The 18,553-nt window shown below is 54.6% G+C and overlaps 1 protein-coding gene across 2 annotated transcripts in view; it reads right to left on the bottom strand.

Annotated features, from left to right (window-relative positions):
• B4GALT5 (beta-1,4-galactosyltransferase 5) overlaps positions 1-12,196 on the bottom strand; it is a 39,559-nt gene extending 27,363 nt beyond the window's left edge. The window contains exon 1 of one of the 2 annotated variants that reach the window (XM_087750297.1): positions 11,951-12,196. In XM_087750297.1, coding sequence (XP_087606423.1) covers positions 11,951-12,077 — 127 coding nt within the window. In that variant the 5' untranslated portion in view covers positions 12,078-12,196. Of the gene's footprint in view, positions 1-10,232; positions 10,252-11,950 lie in introns of those variants that run through there. The other variant, XM_087750298.1, reaches the window with a different exon arrangement.
• Positions 12,197-18,553: the final 6,357 nt, after the last annotated feature.

The following is an 18,553-nucleotide window of genomic DNA, read 5'->3' as shown; positions in this document are numbered from 1 at the left end:
CTTAACCGGAAAATCATTTTAAACTTGCCTCAATATCTGCTTAGAGCGATGCTTCCTTCTGCCTGGTCTACCACCCGGGCCCCTCCTGCCCCGCGCACGCTGCCAGGGTGCGAGCAGGGGGCCAGGCACCTCCTTGCCTCGCGCTGCGGCAGGCTGTGGGCAGAGCAGTGCCTGCCCGTGCTGAGCTGCACAGGAGCCCCGTGGCCGGCAACCTGCTACCCCAGGAAACGGGGAGGGCTGCTCTTGCTGCAAGACCCACCGCACCGTGTGCCTCCAGCACAGCAAAGGCCAGAGCAAGGAGCGAGTGCCTCTAGGCTAAAAGAGCAGCAAGGAGCATCGTCTGCTTTATTCCTCTGCAACCAGCATGAGCTCCTCCGCTGTCACAGCCAAAGTCCTGTGGGGTCCCACGACAAAGCTGCTGCAGGGACCAGGACAAGGGGAGACAAGACCCTTGTGAGCTCCAGCGCTGCTGATGGCCACGGCAGGAGCCTGCGGGGCTCCCTGTGAAAGCGCTGGAGAATCTGGTCCTTGCTGCAGAGCCACGCAAGCTCACACAAAAGTCACAGCTTCTTTTTTAGAAGGTGAAAGCCTGACTGCCAAATGCCAGAGTATCACCCTTACCTGCTAGTATGGAGTTTTATATATCTGGAAACATGGTTGCAAACTGAAACCTAGAAAAGGAAGCCTTTTTTCCCCAGATCCTCCAGGATGCTGAATGACTAACAACATTCACGCTCCTACCTCCTCATCACTTCAAACTTTTCCCATCTGGTCACTGCTGTGGTCTGAAATCTGCCTGTTGAACTACCCAGCTTCTTCGAAAGCAAGCCTGGCCACACAGAAACACAGCTGAATAACATTCTGACTCAATAGCTCATCTCCAGGCCAGCATTTTCAAGGGCTTTGATCCATTTCAAATAAGGCAATGAGCTTAGCCCCTGATTAAATACATAGCATAATCCACCTAAATCTTGTTAGCTGAGAAGCAAGTCGCTCATCTCACTAGTTGTGGGTGGCATTGCATTTCGCCACCAGGCAATCGGGGCTGCCTGCAGCACGAAGGTACCCATCGGGGGCACATCCCAGACGGGCAGAAGCACTGGGGAAGCTGGTGACCACAGCAAGAAGGAACACTGCTTGCCACTGCCGCTCCAGCAAGCCCATACAATTTCAAGGCACAGAAGTTCATGGGATCCTTCTGCAAAGCTTCCCCCCACATAATGGGCAAAAGCCACCCACAGAAAGAGCTTGCCCCCTCCCTGCTGGAGAGCAGAGGTGGGGCGCTTCTGGGCTCACCCTGCGGCCAGGGCAGTGGGCACCCAACAGCCAGCAAAGCCCTAAAAAAAAAAAAATCCACAGCAAGAGAAACACTGACCCTGAGCAAGGGAGCCAGGCTGCAGCGTGGAAGGAGGATGCACTGCAGCTTTGGGGGAATTTCACACCATATCGATCATGCTTCCCCTTCCTTGGAGGAATAAATCAGTAGCACAGCATTTGTAGAACCTTAGCAGAAAGGCCTGGGTGCCGAGTGGGAAGCATGCCACGACAAGGGTGACTATCCCTGCTGCCGGACAGGCAAGAGCCTGGCTCTGGGCGAGATGGAGGCGTGCAGCCAGGGTCAGCCTCACACACACGCCCTGCTCCCAAGGGCGGCATCGCCGTCTGGCTGCTCCGGTCAGCTCTCACCAGCTGTGACAAGGAAAAGCAGCACCACTTCTCTCCCAGCTCCCAGGCTGCCTCCCTGCACTTCCCAGCGCAGACGCCAGCACGGATGCACACGTGCTGGTGCTGTCCCCAACAGCGGGACATGGGGGAATGAGGCAGTTTGGGAAGTCTGGCAAGAAGAAACCCTCCTTCCCCAGGCAAGCCCCGCTCCTCTCCTGCTTGGCTCTGGGATAACTGTATAAATTTACAGGTGAGTCTTTCAAAGCACACAGAAGCAGAACACCGAATGGGGGAGGACTATGAGGATGCTGTTTCCCAGCCCCAAGGGTGCTCTTCCCCAGCCTGAGGCTGCGTGACCCCGCTCCCCACCAGCTATTCACCCTGCGGCCGCTTCCACCCAAACAGAAAATCACGCTAGGATGTGGGACAGGAGAGATCTGCTCCTGAGATTACAGCGTATTTGTTGAGTCATTAGACAACAAATTCCCTGAAAAACACTCTTGCTCCCTATTTCTCTCCAGGTTTCAGACCCAGCAGGTGGGGACAAGCTCCATGGGGAAGGGACCCCCCCCCCCCACCCGGGGGCTGATCCCAACCTGGAGGCAGGAGCCCTGCAAATCCCTGCTCCATGCTGCATCAGCAGCTCCGAGGCTTCCCGCAGCAGCCAGGCACGTTTCAACAGCCTCTGGAAGGATTTTGAGTTAATTTAACCATGTTAACACGTTATGTGGCTTCTGTCATCTCAATTACCTTAAAAAGCCCAGGCATAGGTCTCAGGGGGAGCACGGGGGGGGGGGGGGGGGGAGTCTCGGGCACACTCACAAAGCACAGTCTCAGGCAGATCAGGAAAAAAACTTCACAGGATTTCAAAACCAAAAAAAAAGCAGCCAACAGAGGCAGTATCTGCTTTAATCAAATACTAGCCAGGAAGGCTCAGCAGAGCAGATCTTGCCAGCCACCAGCTGGCATAGCAGGAATCAGCCTTCTAGCATTGGTATCCTCACCTAGAGCCGGGCAAGGAAAAGGGCTGCCCGCAGAGCAGCCGGGATGATAAATGACAGCAGTTGAGCATTGCAGGGGCATTTCACCACTTCAGAGGTTGCTGCTGTAACAATCTTCTCTGACTCAGCAGCTGAAAGGGATGCCGGGAAGGAAGCACCATAAAAAAAAAAAAAAAAGTCATGCATTATTAATATGGACTCTGGCAGCAAGACATGAGTTGGAAAAACACTGAGGGGAAAAAAAAAATATGACTGCAGAATAAGAGCGAGCTGCATGTGTGGAAGCATTTCACACTCCTGCAGGAGCTGCTGTGCTCGCAGGGCTGCTGCGGCCAGGGGCCACCCTGTGCCCCTCCGTGGGGTCCCCAGCTCCAAGGGAACCCCGCATTTGCTCATAGGAACTTAATATCCACTATTTTCTCCCTCGGAGCAGGTTGCTGCAGCCCTAGTGCAGGAAACACCACACGCCTTGGGCATGGCTCACACCAGTTTCAATCTGCGACAGCTCTGGGCTTTCCTGCCATGGAATACAGCCATTTTAGACAGTTTATTTACCTGTGGTCTGTGCATCACTTGCCGACTCCGACCCCCTTTGCATCCCACCCCAGGCAGCCCCCCAGCCCTGCCCTGGCAGAGCCCCAGACACGCCATTGCCATGGTTATTTTAGCAAGGGCAGCCATTGCACAGCGTGCCCAAGGCTCCCACGCCACAGCCGGCAGCCTCCTGCCAGCACGTCCACTGACGCAGAGGGCGTGAAAGGCAGGAACGGCACTGAAATGCTTTCCTTTTCCTGCCAGGTAGGTGAGGGGAAAAAAAACAAACCATCAGTTAGCACTTGACTACCCGGTGCACTGCAGTGTTTGCTTTCCTCTTTTATTCTGTATGCTTTGTACCTTTTTTTCAGAGGCACTTTATAAATGCTGGCATTCACGTAGCCATCTTCACCATTTTCCATCCAAAATCCTTGCTCAAGACACGGCCTCTCCCAACCTGCTGCTGAGGGAAGACACCACAATTTAAGAGTGCATGCTCCCCTATCGCCGGCATCACACAGACCTCCGCCAGCTTGTCCTCCTCATTGCAGGGTAACCCTCCGATCCCTGCACAGGAGCCTTTTGGCAGCGTATCAGCATATTTAAAGTTTCAGCACAGCTTGGTCCCCAGCCTCTCCAAAGCAAAGGAGGTGGCTAATGCAGTGCCAGGATTCGAGAGGTTCCTTTGATTGTTTGTATGGCAATAGCATTCAAGTAAAACAGATCAATTATTTTGCCATAAAATTCCCTAGATATGCAAACAAACACTGGCTGAAGACTGCTTATACCACAGCCCAACCCACAGCTGTGCAACGGGGTTTTTGCCTGTATTTGCTTTCTTCCATTACGTGTGCAGTGGCATCCTCCATACAGAAATATTTCCCAATCTTTACCTTTCAGATTAAAAAGGCACAGGGAAGGAACAGCTTTGCAGGCGCCGTCTCACACGCAGCCCTCCTGCAGCAGGCTGGGAGCGCACAGCCCAAGCAAGCATCGCACAGCCGTGCACCCACTCATTGGGGCAGGAAAATTGCAGTTTGCTAACACAGCAAGCTCCCACCAAGCAGGGAAACTGAGATACAACCCAGAGAAAAAACCCGTGGTGCTATTTGAACATACATCCCCTGGAAGCAGCCTCTCCCCTGCAGCAAGAGCCGGGGGGACAGGGACGGGCACCCCGGCTGGGGTCCCCTCTGCTGCAGAGGCTTTTCAGAGGGGCCCAGGGATGCAACCCGCATGTGGGGCAAGGGCTCTGGTGGGGTTCATGCCAGCCTGGGGACGCCACATACAACTGTAGGCTTGCAAAGGTAAGAGCCCATTGGTTTTGGGCCTCAAAACCAAAAACCTAGAAAAATGAGCTTCAGGAAGTCATGCACAACATGGCCACATGCATTCAGCTAAAGCCCAGCCCAAGCAAGCGCTAACCCCCCTAGCCTCCCCCGTGTAGCCAGGAGTGAGGTAGGAGCTCAAACTGAGCTTCTTGCACCCCTGAAGTAATATTTACATGCCTTGGAAAAACAAAGTGTCAAATAAAGTGCACTAAAGCTTGTGGCTTTATACAAAATACCTGCAGTCACTACAGAGCACAAGGGATCCCACAAACTTGCCTGCCCCCCAGGCACAACAGCCCGCTACTTCACTTTGGGTTTGAGCAAGACCAGCAAACCCCAGAAAATTCCTTTTGCAAGGGAAAAAGGGCACCACCGCCCTGCCCGTCACACTCCGCACCATAGCTGCGCCCACGAGGACGCTGCCCACCGAGACGGGGGTTACACGTGCTGTCCCTCCGTCACCCCTGGGACCCTTCCAAGGAGCAGATGAGGATGGCCGGGAGCAGTTTTCCTGCCGGGCACTGACATCACCCCTCAGCTTTTCAGTCTACCTTTCCTTTCAAAATAATAGCAGCTCCAGAGTAATGCCAAAAGCCCTGGCGTTTTTAATGTTCTCCAAAAAAACCACACCCATAAACATCTCAAAAATTTCTGATTTGCGTTTTTTTTTTTTTGCATTTCAACAGCACAGTCCACTATACATTTTCTGCTCCATCTCTCAAAACAGGACTAATACCCACAGTATTCAGAGCAAGTGCTAGAAAACGTTCAAACACACATCAACCATCCTAACGCACCAGTATTCAAAATGCTGTCAGACAAAACCACGGTCAGAACAGCCCAAATGCAAAGGAGAAGGAAAAGCCAGTATGAAAATAAACTTTACTAAAATAACCCAGCAAAGGTTTTGTCAAAGTAAACACACATTTTATTGTGACAATGATGCCTTAAAAATAAAGCTGTTCAGGGAAAGATTTTCTCGCTCTGTATAGTTGCGTACCAGTTTCTCTTCCAGACTATTTATCCCTTGGTGCTGCCACAGGGAGAGCAGAGGGCTCTGCAGAGCCTTACCCAGCCAACAGCCCATCGGCCCCAGCCAGCACCACCGGTTGAGGGTCACTGATGCCACCCTTGTGAGGGTCCCTACAAGTTTCAATAAAATTAAGCATTTAAAGACTCCATGCACTGCTTGGATATTAAATCCACCAACAGTAACAGCATTCAAATAGGGACAAGTGCAAAAATACAGCTCCCCACATTGCTCATCTCCATTCCCTCCAGTGGTCCCCAGGGTGTTCATCGTACCCTGCAGAGCAGACGCTGCCTGAGTTAATGCAATTAATGAGTCCACCTGGAAAAGAGGCAGACAATCAGCTTAGGAAACAAAGCAGCAGTGTCAGAGCCCTTATCTCTACCACAGCCAGCAGCTACCTCAAGTGACCGAGCACCTGCTGAAGCCCTGGCCTTCCACAGCTTCCCAGTCCCATGAAGATCAGGTCTCCTGAAGTCTGGGCTGACAGCACTCACGGTTGGCTGTACGGTTTGGTCCATTGCAAATCACTGAAGTTTTGGTGCATTTAATTTGCAGGAATGAACTGGTACACGGAAGGTTTGTGAGTGCTGATCAGCTTCCACAAGCCAGGCCTTCCAGAGATAGACGGATGAAATGTAAACTCTTCACATACTCTCTGCAGTTGCAACACCCGGCAAGCCACCAACAAAATAACCCAAACCAGACATGCCTGACAGACAACATGGGTGTTTACAGGCAAGGAAAACCTAGTAATTCACCTGCCATCAAAGAAACCCTGTAATTTATTAGCCTTGACCAAAAGGTGGTCTCCAACCAATGCTCTGCACCACCAGTGCCTTGGGTGCATTGGCAGAGGAGCAGCTCTGCGCAAGCAGAGCTTGCAGCCGCTCTCCTGCCTGCGTGTGCCTTTTAGGAGACTGCTGGAAGAAAGCAGTGCTACCAAAAGAGCTATTTCCCACAGCTGCCACCAGTCTCCTTCCACACACAGCACAAGAGATCCTGAGCTCAAGTTCTCCTATCAAGAAACACTAGAGGATTTCTTGCTACCCCCAGTCACTGTCTGATCTGATGACTGCAAAGACTTCAGTGGGATACGCTGAGGAACCGGGCTGTTCCTTCCTTAGGTTGCAAAATGCTGCTTGGCAGATCTTTCGGAGAGAGGAGGGTGAAGGAGGGCAGTGCTGCCAGTGCCTTCGTAGTAAGATACCATGCTCCCTTACAATGCAGAGGGAAGACCTAGAAGATGAAAGCCAGGACTACAACAGCACAAACCTCGTTTTCATATTCCAAACTGCACCTTCAGCTTCTGTCCCTGCTCGAGCAGTGCCCAGCCACCCAGCAAGCCACTGGCAAACCCAAAAGGACACCTGTGCCCAGCCTCTGCCTGGCCGAGCCAAGGCCACCATGGCCCACTGGTGAGCTTCGTGGATGAGCTGGGCACCAGCACCCCGCTGCGGCCGGCATCCCCGGCCCCCTCGCTCGGGACTCTGCACCACCATCCCCTTTCAGCCTCTCTCCCCCATGTCCGACCAGGCCCCTCCTGCTGACGTCCCCATGAGAAGTGCACAGAAGGCAAAAGCAGCAGCTACCCACTCCCCCACACGACCTCCCCGCTCCCCTCGCCCGGATTCACCGGCCCTGGCTCTGTGTCCCCACAGCGCCATCGCCCTTCCTGGGACCACAGCCACCACTTTTCCGCTGTTCCTCACCACCAAGGGCAACTCAACCACTTCCCACAGTACCGTGGTCCTCTCAATCTGGGGCAAGCTGGTGGTAGCAAAATTTCCTGCAATTTTCACCCCTGGAGCTCCTCTGTGCTAAGATTTGCCAGGCTGATGTATTAAATAACCAAACCAGATCGGTCACGTTCAGCCATGTAATATTCTTGCATGGGACCAAAGCAGCAAACGAGCCATACAACAGAAGCTGTGGTCTCCACAGCACTGCTCTGCTGTCCACTGAAACGCAGCGTGGAGGAATAGCGTTTTAAAGCACTCCTGCCTATCGAAATCAAGTTCTGGTGCCATAAACGTAATTCAGGGCTCACGCTGCTACCTTGTGCCCCGCATGACCGGTCAGGAGCAACTCCTGGTAAGTTTTGAGGAAGTAAAGCCAGAATGAATTGCGGCTCTCTCACAAAGCTAACAATCTTTCACCCAATAATTTAAATTCTCTGCATTATTTTCCTACATCAGATCCAACCAAGCAAGACTCCTGTGCAAAGCTAAGTTTAAAAAAATTAAAATAAAATAAAAAAGCTCCAACATCTGGAGAGACAACAAGGGAAAAGCCAAGAGCAGCTACCCGAGCACGAGGGAAGGCCCCTGACCTCCCTCCTCCCAGCCACGCAGCAGCCATCCTCTCCACGAGGACCAAGTCCAAGGTCTGAGAAATTCCTACTGTTGCAGCGAGAGTTATCAAGATGAAACAGCAACTGGCAGTGCAAGCAGCTTGTAAAAGCATCCCTGTTTTCAGTTGCAGGAAGGAATTCCCTTGATTTCACACGCTCTGTTAAAAGAGCACAAAACCAGCAAGATAAGACATTTTCAGGGACTGTAGCTTAGCTCCTTGGAGGACCTTTGCTCCAACACCAGGGCCTGGGCACGGACAGAATAACTCTGGCAAGCCCATTTCTGCACATCCCCTCTGGAGAAGCAAGAGGCACGCAGGGCAGTTGTCCCAGGAGGGCGAGAGCCTCAGTGCCGGGAATGAGCCTTGCAAAAAAAACCTGCCAAGATGCACACTGGATTCCAGAGCAGAACAGAACGGTTCGCCCCATGCCAAGCTCTGCTTATTCCAAAGACAAGGCCAGCGCCATTGCACATAATTAAAGCACAGTTTGCCTCGCAGCCCTTTACCCTGCTGCTGCCACTCACAAGACCTCTGAGCAAGGCAGTGAGCAAAAGCAACCTCCCCACCTGTACAAGCATCACCTCATACCTGCTGCTCACAGGGCTTCCCCGGCAGGCAGTGGGGACCCGTGCGGACACGAGAGCATCTCCTGGAGCCTCCAGCCACTGCATCTCCACCAGCCCCGCCGTGCCTCGGCCCCAGCTCACCGCAGAGCAGAACAATCGGCTGCCTCATCCAGCGCACAATGGCCACGATGAGACAGACCCACATAATCACCCCAGCCACAGCAGGGACAAAAGCGAGCAGACGCCGGGGAACGACGCTGAATAAAAGGGGAGCCTGCTGTATTTCTGCCATCAGCTGGGTCTCTGGCAATTTAATTTCCAAGGTGGCTTTGGGAGCCCAGGGACGTAAATTGTTAGGGTGGTGTGGTGGGGAGGACACGCGGGTATTGGATGCGAGCGCTGGGAAGGAGGCGGCACTGGCTGTTTACATTGGATTGCTCTGCACAAACTTGAGGCCACAAGAAAATTTCAGTTCTGTAGGAGGAAACCTTGGTGAAGGACAGAAGCAAGGAGATACCCCAGGCATTGCATAAACCAGGACACAATGCAAACATAAGCCCCAAAAGCTCTGGGCTCCCTGTGGGTACCAAGCAGGGTGATTTGCTGACAGTAAACATTAATTTCTTCCTGCATTTCCGTCTCAAGCAGACCGAGGGCACGCTGGCGTTACCTCGTTTGCAAGGAGCCAAACACAACCGTTGGCTGGGCAATGGGCCAGCACCAGGGTAGGCAACCCAAAGCCCAGGCTGGGCCCCCCTTCCCCATCCCCAAAGGGCACCAGGAGCAGTCTTCCAGCTTTCCCACCCAGCAAGGGAGCCGGCAAGCGTGCCAGCTCCACACCAATGCGCTGAGACAGCACCCAGAAGTGCAACTGTCCCAGTTTTCTCCCGGCACTGGCGCACAACTGCTTGAACACAACAAACCTCAGCAACGCCAATGAATTTTTTTTGCCTCTCAAACCAGGGGCTCAGGGACAGGCTCAGCACAGCTCTGCCCTCCGCCACGGTGACAGCACGCCCTACCACAGGGATGCCCGGATCCTCGCTGCCGTCCCGCCATGGGGCCATTCCCAACCCAGAGGGGCCTATGCCACCCCAGCAGGGCAGGCTGGCTCCAGCCCTGGCACCGCCGGTCACTGACCCCCATGACCAGAGGTTTGCTGTAGAAGCCCCTTCCCAGAAGCCTGCAGGACCAGGCAGATGAAAACCCTTCCAGGCCCAGTCTCCAGCTGGTTCAAGCTCGCTTGCAGCTTCAGGTCCTGTTTATTTGGATTTTTTAATTAAGGTACAATCAAGGAATGGATTAATCACTCCTCTGCCCATGGTTTAGCCGATGAGCTGCAAGCCCTTCTTCAGTCACTTCCCCAACATGTCCAGCAAGGGACAGTTTTAGGGCAGAGGCTTCTTCAGGCCCTTCAGCAGCCAGAGCAAACCAGCCCAGCTCTACCCCACCGCACAAGAAGGCGGCGGGCAGGCCAAAGGCCCCCAGAACGCCCCACTGACAGCATCTCTCCATCGCACACCACGCGGTCCATTTATTAAAATCCCCAGCTCTGCTCATGTCCTATCTCACTGACTTTTCTTTCAAGCTTCTCCTTACTGTTCTGGCCTGAAAACAACTCCCTCCAAGTGCCGGGAGGACGAGCCCAGCTGCCCCAGGGATGCTGGGCTGGGTTTTCATGCCGAAACATTTTTGGCTGAAAGACAAAGGGGGGGAGGGGGGGGAAAAGAGGAAGCAGATTTTCTGTCACCTGATGGGGAGATGACTCAGAGCATCACTGACATCCACGGGCGGGTGCAGACAGGGACCACCCTTCACCTCTCTGCCTTCTCTTCCAGCATCACAGATAGCAGGAAAACGGGGTGGGATGTGACCATGTTATCTGAGGTCCACGTAGGGAAAAGCCTCTGGGCACAGAGCTGGTTTTAAGCAGCATTTTATACCCTACAGCATTTCCAGCACCTCTAGGACTGGTGACCACACAGAAGGGGCACAAAATGAATTAGACAACTCTACAAAAGAAACAAAACCATCCTTATAAGAGAAGTTTCTTTCTGAAACTGTACAGCTATTCCCTCTGGGCCCAGAGAAGCCCATCCACAGCCACGCCATGGCTCTTAAAGAAGACATCCCCTGCGCCCGCCCTGCGAAGGGCTGCAGGATGCATCTGGTAAAACAACTGCCAGCCCCATGACAGCACATGTGCAGGCCGAGCCAGGCTGCGTTCGCAGAGGGAGCAGGCGGCGGCTGTGCCACCTGTTAGCACCAGTGTGAAATCGTCCTCCAACGGAGGCAAGAGAGTGGCTCGGCAGCTCCGAGGCCACCGGCCAGCCCATGGGGACAGCACAGCCCTGGGCCACCAAGCCAGGGAGGAGCGTGGTGGGGAGGCCCCGGATGCGTGTCCTCACTCGGGCTGTCCCCAGGACACGAGGCCCACGAGCAGGGCTTCACGCACCAGCCAACCCCTGCTTAGCCCCACAAAAGGCTCCCAAAGCCCAGTGGCAGCCCTGGGACATCATCTGTAAATAAAACCTGCAGAAGTCACCTTGGAAAGCACACGCAGGTCTCCCTGGGGTGTCCAAGCTAGGGATGGCATGAGCAATGCCAATGACATTTCAAGGAGAAACTCCCACTTGCAAGATGTTTTTTTTTTTAAAGGGATTGTTTTTAAAAATTAATTGTTGTCAAAGTCCAATTGAAGGCCAAACCGCGAGCCTTGGCTCCTCGCAGAAATGAGATACGCCGTACGAAGACAACAGCTGCTTTCCGAGGCACGACGGCGACGGGCGCGCAGCCCCGCAGGCACCGGCACACGGTGCTGGCCATTTTCATACGCGGCTACTCCAGTCCCCTGTGAAGTGCACTATGAAAAAGAAGATAGGAACGGGTACGCTCTCCTTCTAAAATACACAGCTCTCACCCTCCCTCTTACAAAAAGAGCAGGATTTCCACCAGAGAGCGAGTTTAGACCACAAACACTTGGACAACGCTCCACTTCAAAACAAACTCTCCGGCAGGCAGGCAGCGGGCAGGCAGCGAGCAGCAGGCAGGCAGCAGGCAGGCAGCGGGCTCGCCGCCCCCCTGCTCGGCCCTGGCAGCGGCACCGCTCCGGCCCCGGAGCCCGGGGAAGCCCCGCGGGGAGCGGCCGGCAGCTCCCGCGGGCCCCTCCACGCAGCGGGGACCGGCACCCCCGCCTGTGCCGGCCCCGAGGGGCGCCGGACACCCCCCCCGCCCCGGGGAAAGCCCCCCCCCTCCCCCGGCTTGCGGGCTCTCCCCGGCGCCGGCGGGAGGCGGAGAAGCGCTGCCCTGCGCCGAGCCCCGGGGCACCGCAGCCGGGGGCGCCGGGCCCGGGCCGCCCCTCTCCGGGCAGCGGCCGCCGGGGATGCCGCGGCCCGCGGATTACTCAGCGTTTCCAGCGGCAGACGGCGCAGCCCCCGCCCCCGCCCCGCGCCTCGGCCCGCCGCTTACCGATGCCCGGCGCCACATAGACGAAGTAGAGGAAGGAGGAAGAGAGCGAGAAGAGGAAGAGCGCGGCCAGCAGCGAGCGCCGGGGCAGCAGCCGCCAGGCGCCGCGGGGGCCGCGGGGCCACCGCATGGCCGATGCGCCGCCGCCGCCCTGCTGCTGCCGCTGCCGCCGCACCGCCGCCGCCGCTCACATGCGCCGAGGCCCGGCGGAAGGCGCCGCGCCGGGGCCGCTCCGAGCCGCCGCCCGCGCCCAGCGCCGCCGCATGAATGAGCGGCGGCGGGACGGGACGGGGCGGGGCGGGGCGGGAAGCGCGGGGCGGGGCGGGGCGGGGCGGGGCGGGGCGGGGCGCCGCGGGGACCGGCTGCAAACTCCCGCCGCCGCCGCCGCCGCCGCCGCTGCCGCCGCCGCCGCTGCTGCTGCGGCGCCCGGGGATCCTCGGGAGAGACCGCCCCGCTCCCGGGGCCGCCGGCTGCGGCCCTGCGGCACTGCTGGTGGGCCTGGGGCGCCCGGCCGTGGGCTTGGGGCACCACTGGTGGGCCTGGGACACCGGGCAGTGGCCTCGGGACACCCAGCCATGGGCCTGGGGCACCACTGGTGGGCCTGGGACACCGGGCAGTGGCCTTGGGACATCTGGCCACGGGCCTGGGGCACCACTCACGGGCCTGGGACACCGGCTGATGGGCCTGAGGCACCCAGCAATGACATTAGGATGCCCGGCCATGGACCTGGGGCACCACTGATGATGGTCCTGGGACACCCAGCAATGGCCTTGGGACACCCAGCCATGGGCCTAGGACACCTGCCAATGGTCCTCAGACACCCAGCAATGACATTAGGACACCCAGCCATGAACCTAGGGCACAACTGATGGTCCTGAGACACCAGGCAATGGCCTCAGGACACCTGGCCATGGTCCTGGGGTACCACTGATGGTACAGGGCCATGGGGCAGTAGCCCCAGGACACCCAGCAATGGCCCAGGGCAGCCGGCAATGGCCCTGGAACACCCTGCAATGGCCCCAAGACACTCAGTAATGGCCCAGGGCACCCAGCAATTGTCCAAGGACACTCAGTGGTCCAGGGACACTCGGCCATGTTCCTGGAACACCCTGCAATGGCCCCAAGACACCCAGCAATGGCTCAAGGCACCCGGCCATGGTCCTGGGACACCCAGCCATGGCCCAGGGTACCCAGCCATGGCTCAGGGCACCCAGCTATGGTCTTGGGACACCCAGTAATGAACCTGGGGCAGCCAACACCAGAAGAGCAAGGGCTGACCCCCCCAGCCCACCAGGCAGCAGGGGTCTGTTTCGACGAGTGCTGGGTGCCCCCCAGACATTGCGTGGGAGGAGGCGCAGCCTGAGAGGAGGTGATGGGCACAGATGGGGGGAAGTGAAGAGGGGGCAAAGTCGCCACGGTCCATGTAATAATTAGCACTAGCAGCAATCAGCAGCCCAGTCAGTTAAAGAGTAATTAAGTAGTCTTGCATATGTTTGTGGGCAGTTCCTCTGTTGTGTGTAGGAGGAGTTGGAAGGAGATACGGAGATGCCTGAAAATGAAAAAATGGGAGAGAAGAAACACCATCCCCATCAGGGGGGCCGGGAGAAGTAGCTGCAGAGCAGATGGGGCCCAGTCCAGCCCACAGAGCTGTGTTTTTTGCCTCATTTATGATTGCAGGATCTGTGTAACTCAGACTTTGTTTGGGGGAGGCTGGAGGAAGAGGTAATTCCTTATTTCACCAACAGATAGAGCTGAGAAAACCAAGCAGGGACTCCAGGCCCAGGGCGGGAAGCAGGGCTGCGGAGCAGGGTGGGCAGTGAAAGGCAGCGGCACCTCCAGGAACGATGGGCTGTGGCATGGGAGATGGGGACAGACCATCTGCCAGGGGGTGCCCGGTGTGTCCCCGACTGCCTCTGCACCCCGGGGGTGAGCCTCTCCCCGGCAGGGAACGAGGCATTGCTCAATCCAAACTTCCGACCCAGCCAGACGGTGACTGCCTGGCTGCGGGCTGCGGGTGCCCAGTGCCGGCCCCACGTCAGCCCCGGGCCAGACGATGGGATAAAGGATTCTCCAGGTACAGCTGTGTATCACAGTAATCCCGGGAAGGATTAGCCCCCCTTCCAGTCTGGATGCAGTAAGGGCAAATAAAGAAAACAGTTCCCATGTTCAACAAATGGGAGACAAACACCCTCCTGTTAGATACATAGATTGTCAGAGGAGGGAGGAGATAAAAATAAAGTAAAAAAGAGCAGGGATTAGCAGAAAAGTAGAAATCTCTCTTTAAAAGGTGAGACATTAATTTTCTTAATGTGCCAAGGTGCAGAAGGATCTTGAGGACAGAGGATCCTCAAGAGCCAGGAGGCAGAGGAAAGCAGGGATTTCCCTGGAGAGGCTGCATGAGCTGCATTAACTTCAGGAACAAGGAAACTGGAACTAATTTTCCAGGACTGCCACACCACCACCTTCAATGAAATAAATTAAATCCTGAGCCCTGTTAGTTTCTGGGAGCCCACAATACTCCAGCAGAACTGCATGGCCAAGTGGTGGCTGGATTTGCTGTTCACAAAATAGCTTTTATCCAACTCCTAAAAGGATGCCTTGGGCAAGGAAACCCAAGAAGATTTCTTGCTTGGTTTTTGATTTGTTTGATGCAGACATGGTCAAAGGTGAGACATCGTCGCAACCAATAATCTAACCTTTTGAACATATTTAATTAGCAATGACATTGCTGGAGGAGCCACCCAGAAACTCGCTCCCAGGCCCAGGCTGCCGCAATAAGGACTGTCACGGAGGAGTGAAGTCAGGGAAGCCCTGGAGCCACGCCAGAGTGTGCCTGCCTCGCTGCCTCGGCGCTGACTCACCTCCCCTCTCCCTCTCTCCCAGGGCTCAGCTCAGCCCCAGTCAATCCACTTCACTTTCCCCCTTTTCTTTTTGCTTACTTTATCTTTCCCTCTTCTCCCTGCCCTGCCCCTCCGTTGCATCCCAGCTAAGGGTTAGCAACACCAACCAAAGCCATTCTCCCTCCCTTCGCCCTTTTCCAATAAAATAAGATGAAACAGGAAGAAGGGTTTAAAAGTTTGGGATTATTCCATAGGGCCAGGTTAGGACTTCAGGGTGGGAGCACTTCCAACCAGGGCTGTCACCGGGAGCACGCGAGTCCTGGCTCTGCCCCCCCACCTTCCTCCGCCTGCCGTGCTCCAGCCTGCACCAGCTACTCCAGCCCTCCCAGCCTGGGGTGGATGAGCAAAGACCTTCTTTCTGCAGGGTTTAACCTACCGATGGTGTCTGAGACACTTAAAGGAGGGCTTGTATGCGCAGCTTTGCCAGCAGCCTGAAGGGGAAGGTAAGGTCTGTTGGTGCGTGGCCATGAGCAGAAATGGAGGGACAGGTCCTGCCAGCACCTGCACTCGCAAGAAGATGTAGCTGCACCCTTAGAGCACGTCTCCACATAAAAGGCATTTTGCATCACTGGAGGGAGAGCTCCGTTTTGATGGCTTGGGGGTGCCCCGGCGCAAGCGTGGTGCTCGGAGGGAGGATACGGACACTATTGCACCACGCGCAGTCTGGAGAGGTTGGAGCTCCATATTCACAGTGGCACCGACACAGTTGCTCAAGTGCTGTGTGTGGGAGACGAACCTGGCAACTATCATGGCTCACTCCTGATGAACGGCTGGCACGACCAGGCTGGGCATCTGCAGGCCAGATCCTGCACCCAGCCACGAGAGCACCAGAGCCGCCGTGGGACAGTGCCGAGGAAGGGCCCCAAGGTCTCGGACGGGCAGTGCCACGTGCTCCCGAGGGCCAGCGGGGAGCCGGCAGGGCTGGGGACTGCTGCCCGGCAGGGTCAGCAGCACAGCCCTGCACAGGAGCTGATCCCAGAGCAGGCAGCCAGGCAAAAGAGCTGCTGCGGAGAATGTAATCCTCAGTTTTGGGGTTGGAAATGGTCATTAAAGGGCTGCTCTGCTCTGACTGCACATCTCATTGTCACTTTATGCAGTGGGCTATCTAATCCGGGAGGATAATCTTCTGCCACTTCTGTGAAGGACAGATTGTAGCAAGGATGTCACAGCTCTTGCTAGCGTTTTGCAGTCTTTATCGCGGTCTCTGGAGCTTCTGGCACCTGCAGCCCCAATGGTAGAGACTTTCCAGAATAAAGACTCTGTCCTGTGATTAGAAAAATGCCTCCATGTATAAAGGTGAGGACAGTCAGCATCGCACCATGTCAGCCCTCCAGCTGCTCGGCAATGGTGTTTGCTTTCGATCTTCCCTGGAGTTTCTGCTGCCAGATGGTTTGTGAGCAAAGTGGGAACCTGAGCTGTGGCGCTCAGACAGAGACTTGAGGTGGACTGGATGCTGACCAGCTCTCGGCTTTGCAAAAGCAATGTTCTCTATTTTTTACTAAAAGTCTCTTTTCAACGTGGGGCTTGCTCCAGCTCCAACACAGTGTCATCACCGGCTTTGAGCAGGAGCAGGACACAGAGGCTGCATGCATAGTAGGAATGTAAATATTTTCTACATGTACACCCACAGACAAAGCGTATGCAATAAACATTCACTTAGCATATCGTTTGCTGTGTGCCAGATCATGGACATAATTATTGATGCAGCAGGTTTTCAGAAAGACACAACAGGGTGTGTACTTAATTTGGCAATAAGAGCACACCTAAGTGGCTTTGGCATTTTCAGCTGGGTATTAGACCACTGCCACCCACGGGCGCTGCTATTTTATCTCACATCAATGTGTTGGCAGTAACAGAAAGGATAGGCAGATATTTGTTTATTAAGATGGAAGAACTCCACCGAATGCTGCAAGGTGCTCCTCGCAAGCAGGATTGCTGTAGACCAGTTCTCGGATTATGCCACCCACTACACTTTCTAACAAGGCCATTAGGGCTCTGATCTTAATAGCACCTGCACACGTGCCTAACCATAGGGATGGCTCATTCTGCCACAGTCAACAGATGCGTCATACCTGCCAAAAGGAGGCAATATCGACGGAAATGATTTTGCAGAGCTCCATGTTCACTTGGAAGGTGGCTGTCATCAGAAAAATATGCTAAAATATTAAGCTTGTCACAGCACTTTGCAGAGATTCAATTGATTTCATTGCCTCTGTTTGCGTCAGCCCACCTCTGAAGGCTGGTGATCTATCCCCGTCAAAGTGGACTTGCGCAAAGACTCATAAAATGCCTTTGAGATCTAAATATTCTGTCGAGGGCTGTACTTTCCAAAATTTCCCAAGGAAGGAAACTTCAGCAGACAAGAGAGAAAATTATTGTGTAATTTAGCGTAAATTGTGTAATTTACCCAGATTTTAAAATATCACTTAACAAAGTCCCTCTCAAAAAGCTATGACGATGGCTGGGCTAAAATACTGCCAAACAGCCCAAACTGCCTGAGAGTCAGAAAATAAACAGGCTGTTTTCAGCACACCAGGAGGTCAAAATGGGGATGCCAGGAAATTCTCCCTTGGGGCCAGCCTTGTTTGTGGATGGTGTGGAAGAGTGCTGCTCTTCCCTGCTCTGTGAGGGATTGCAGGGACATCGGGCAAAAGCAGATGAAAGGGCAGTGCAGGCAGAAGTGAAACGCTGCCTAACTCCTGCCAGGTGACAGGGATGGAAAAGAAACATCTGGACTCTTCAGAAACAGAGCTGGATTTCAAAACTAACACCGGAGGCAAGAAAGTGGGATGAAATTTTGCCTCTGTTGAAGCCACCTGTAAAAAAAGAGTTCAGGACTTCACACCGTGTAGAAATGTGACTGCCTTCCAGAAATCTGGGGACAAGGACAACCAGGAACAAAAGAACATTTCAGAGGAAATTGCTTTCTATTAACTCATAATTACATAATGCAAAATTAACTCTCAAAGGCCAACAGCTTAATTGGATTCCCAAGCGGGGAAGACAGTTGCATGGTGAATAAGAACCTTCCAGAGCTACACGAAATATGGTGTTTCAAATACAGAATATAAATTCTTCTGCTGTGCAGCAAAAAATGCCCATTACCTTCAATAGCTACAACCGAGGGGATTTTAACCATTTCCACTCCATCGCTGACAGTGCCAAACTACCCAGGTGACCCTACGAAACGGCTCCATTCTGGATGCTTCCTTGCACGTCCAGCCACACAGCTGAATCCTCATTAATTCTGTGAATATATTTGGGTATTTTGCTGGAGTAAAGTATAAAGGCTTCCAGCCATCTTAACCTTTTTCCCAGCTTGGATTTTGATTAACTGGAATAAATATTTAATTAGAAAGGCAAAGAGCTGAACCTCTTGACCACCCAGGCGTTGCCTCTGTAGTCATTGCCCTTTGATGTACAAGGAAAGGGCTTGTAGGACTTTCTTAAAACATGTGCAGCCTTTCATTTCTCTTAAAATCGTAGCGAGGTCGGGCTCTGCTTTGGGGTTTGTCGCTCAGAAGCAGCTTGGTGAACGTTGCACAAAGTGATTCCTGCTCATCTTGGTCTGACGAGGGGAGGGAAGGCTTGCTTTGCCCCCCACAGCCAACAGGAGCTTGGGCATTTGTTTTCCAGGTCCCCACATCACTCATATCCCCATGAAAACCACAGGGCTGGAAAGCTGGCGCTGCTGGCCCACGCTTGC

This window comes from Nipponia nippon, unplaced genomic scaffold (assembly GCF_047370975.1).
Source record: "Nipponia nippon isolate SJK-2023a ecotype South Korea unplaced genomic scaffold, ASM4737097v1 scaffold_13, whole genome shotgun sequence".
NCBI classification, from domain to species: Eukaryota; Metazoa; Chordata; class Aves; order Pelecaniformes; family Threskiornithidae; genus Nipponia; species Nipponia nippon.
This window is presented reverse-complemented; position numbering and strand designations above follow the sequence as displayed.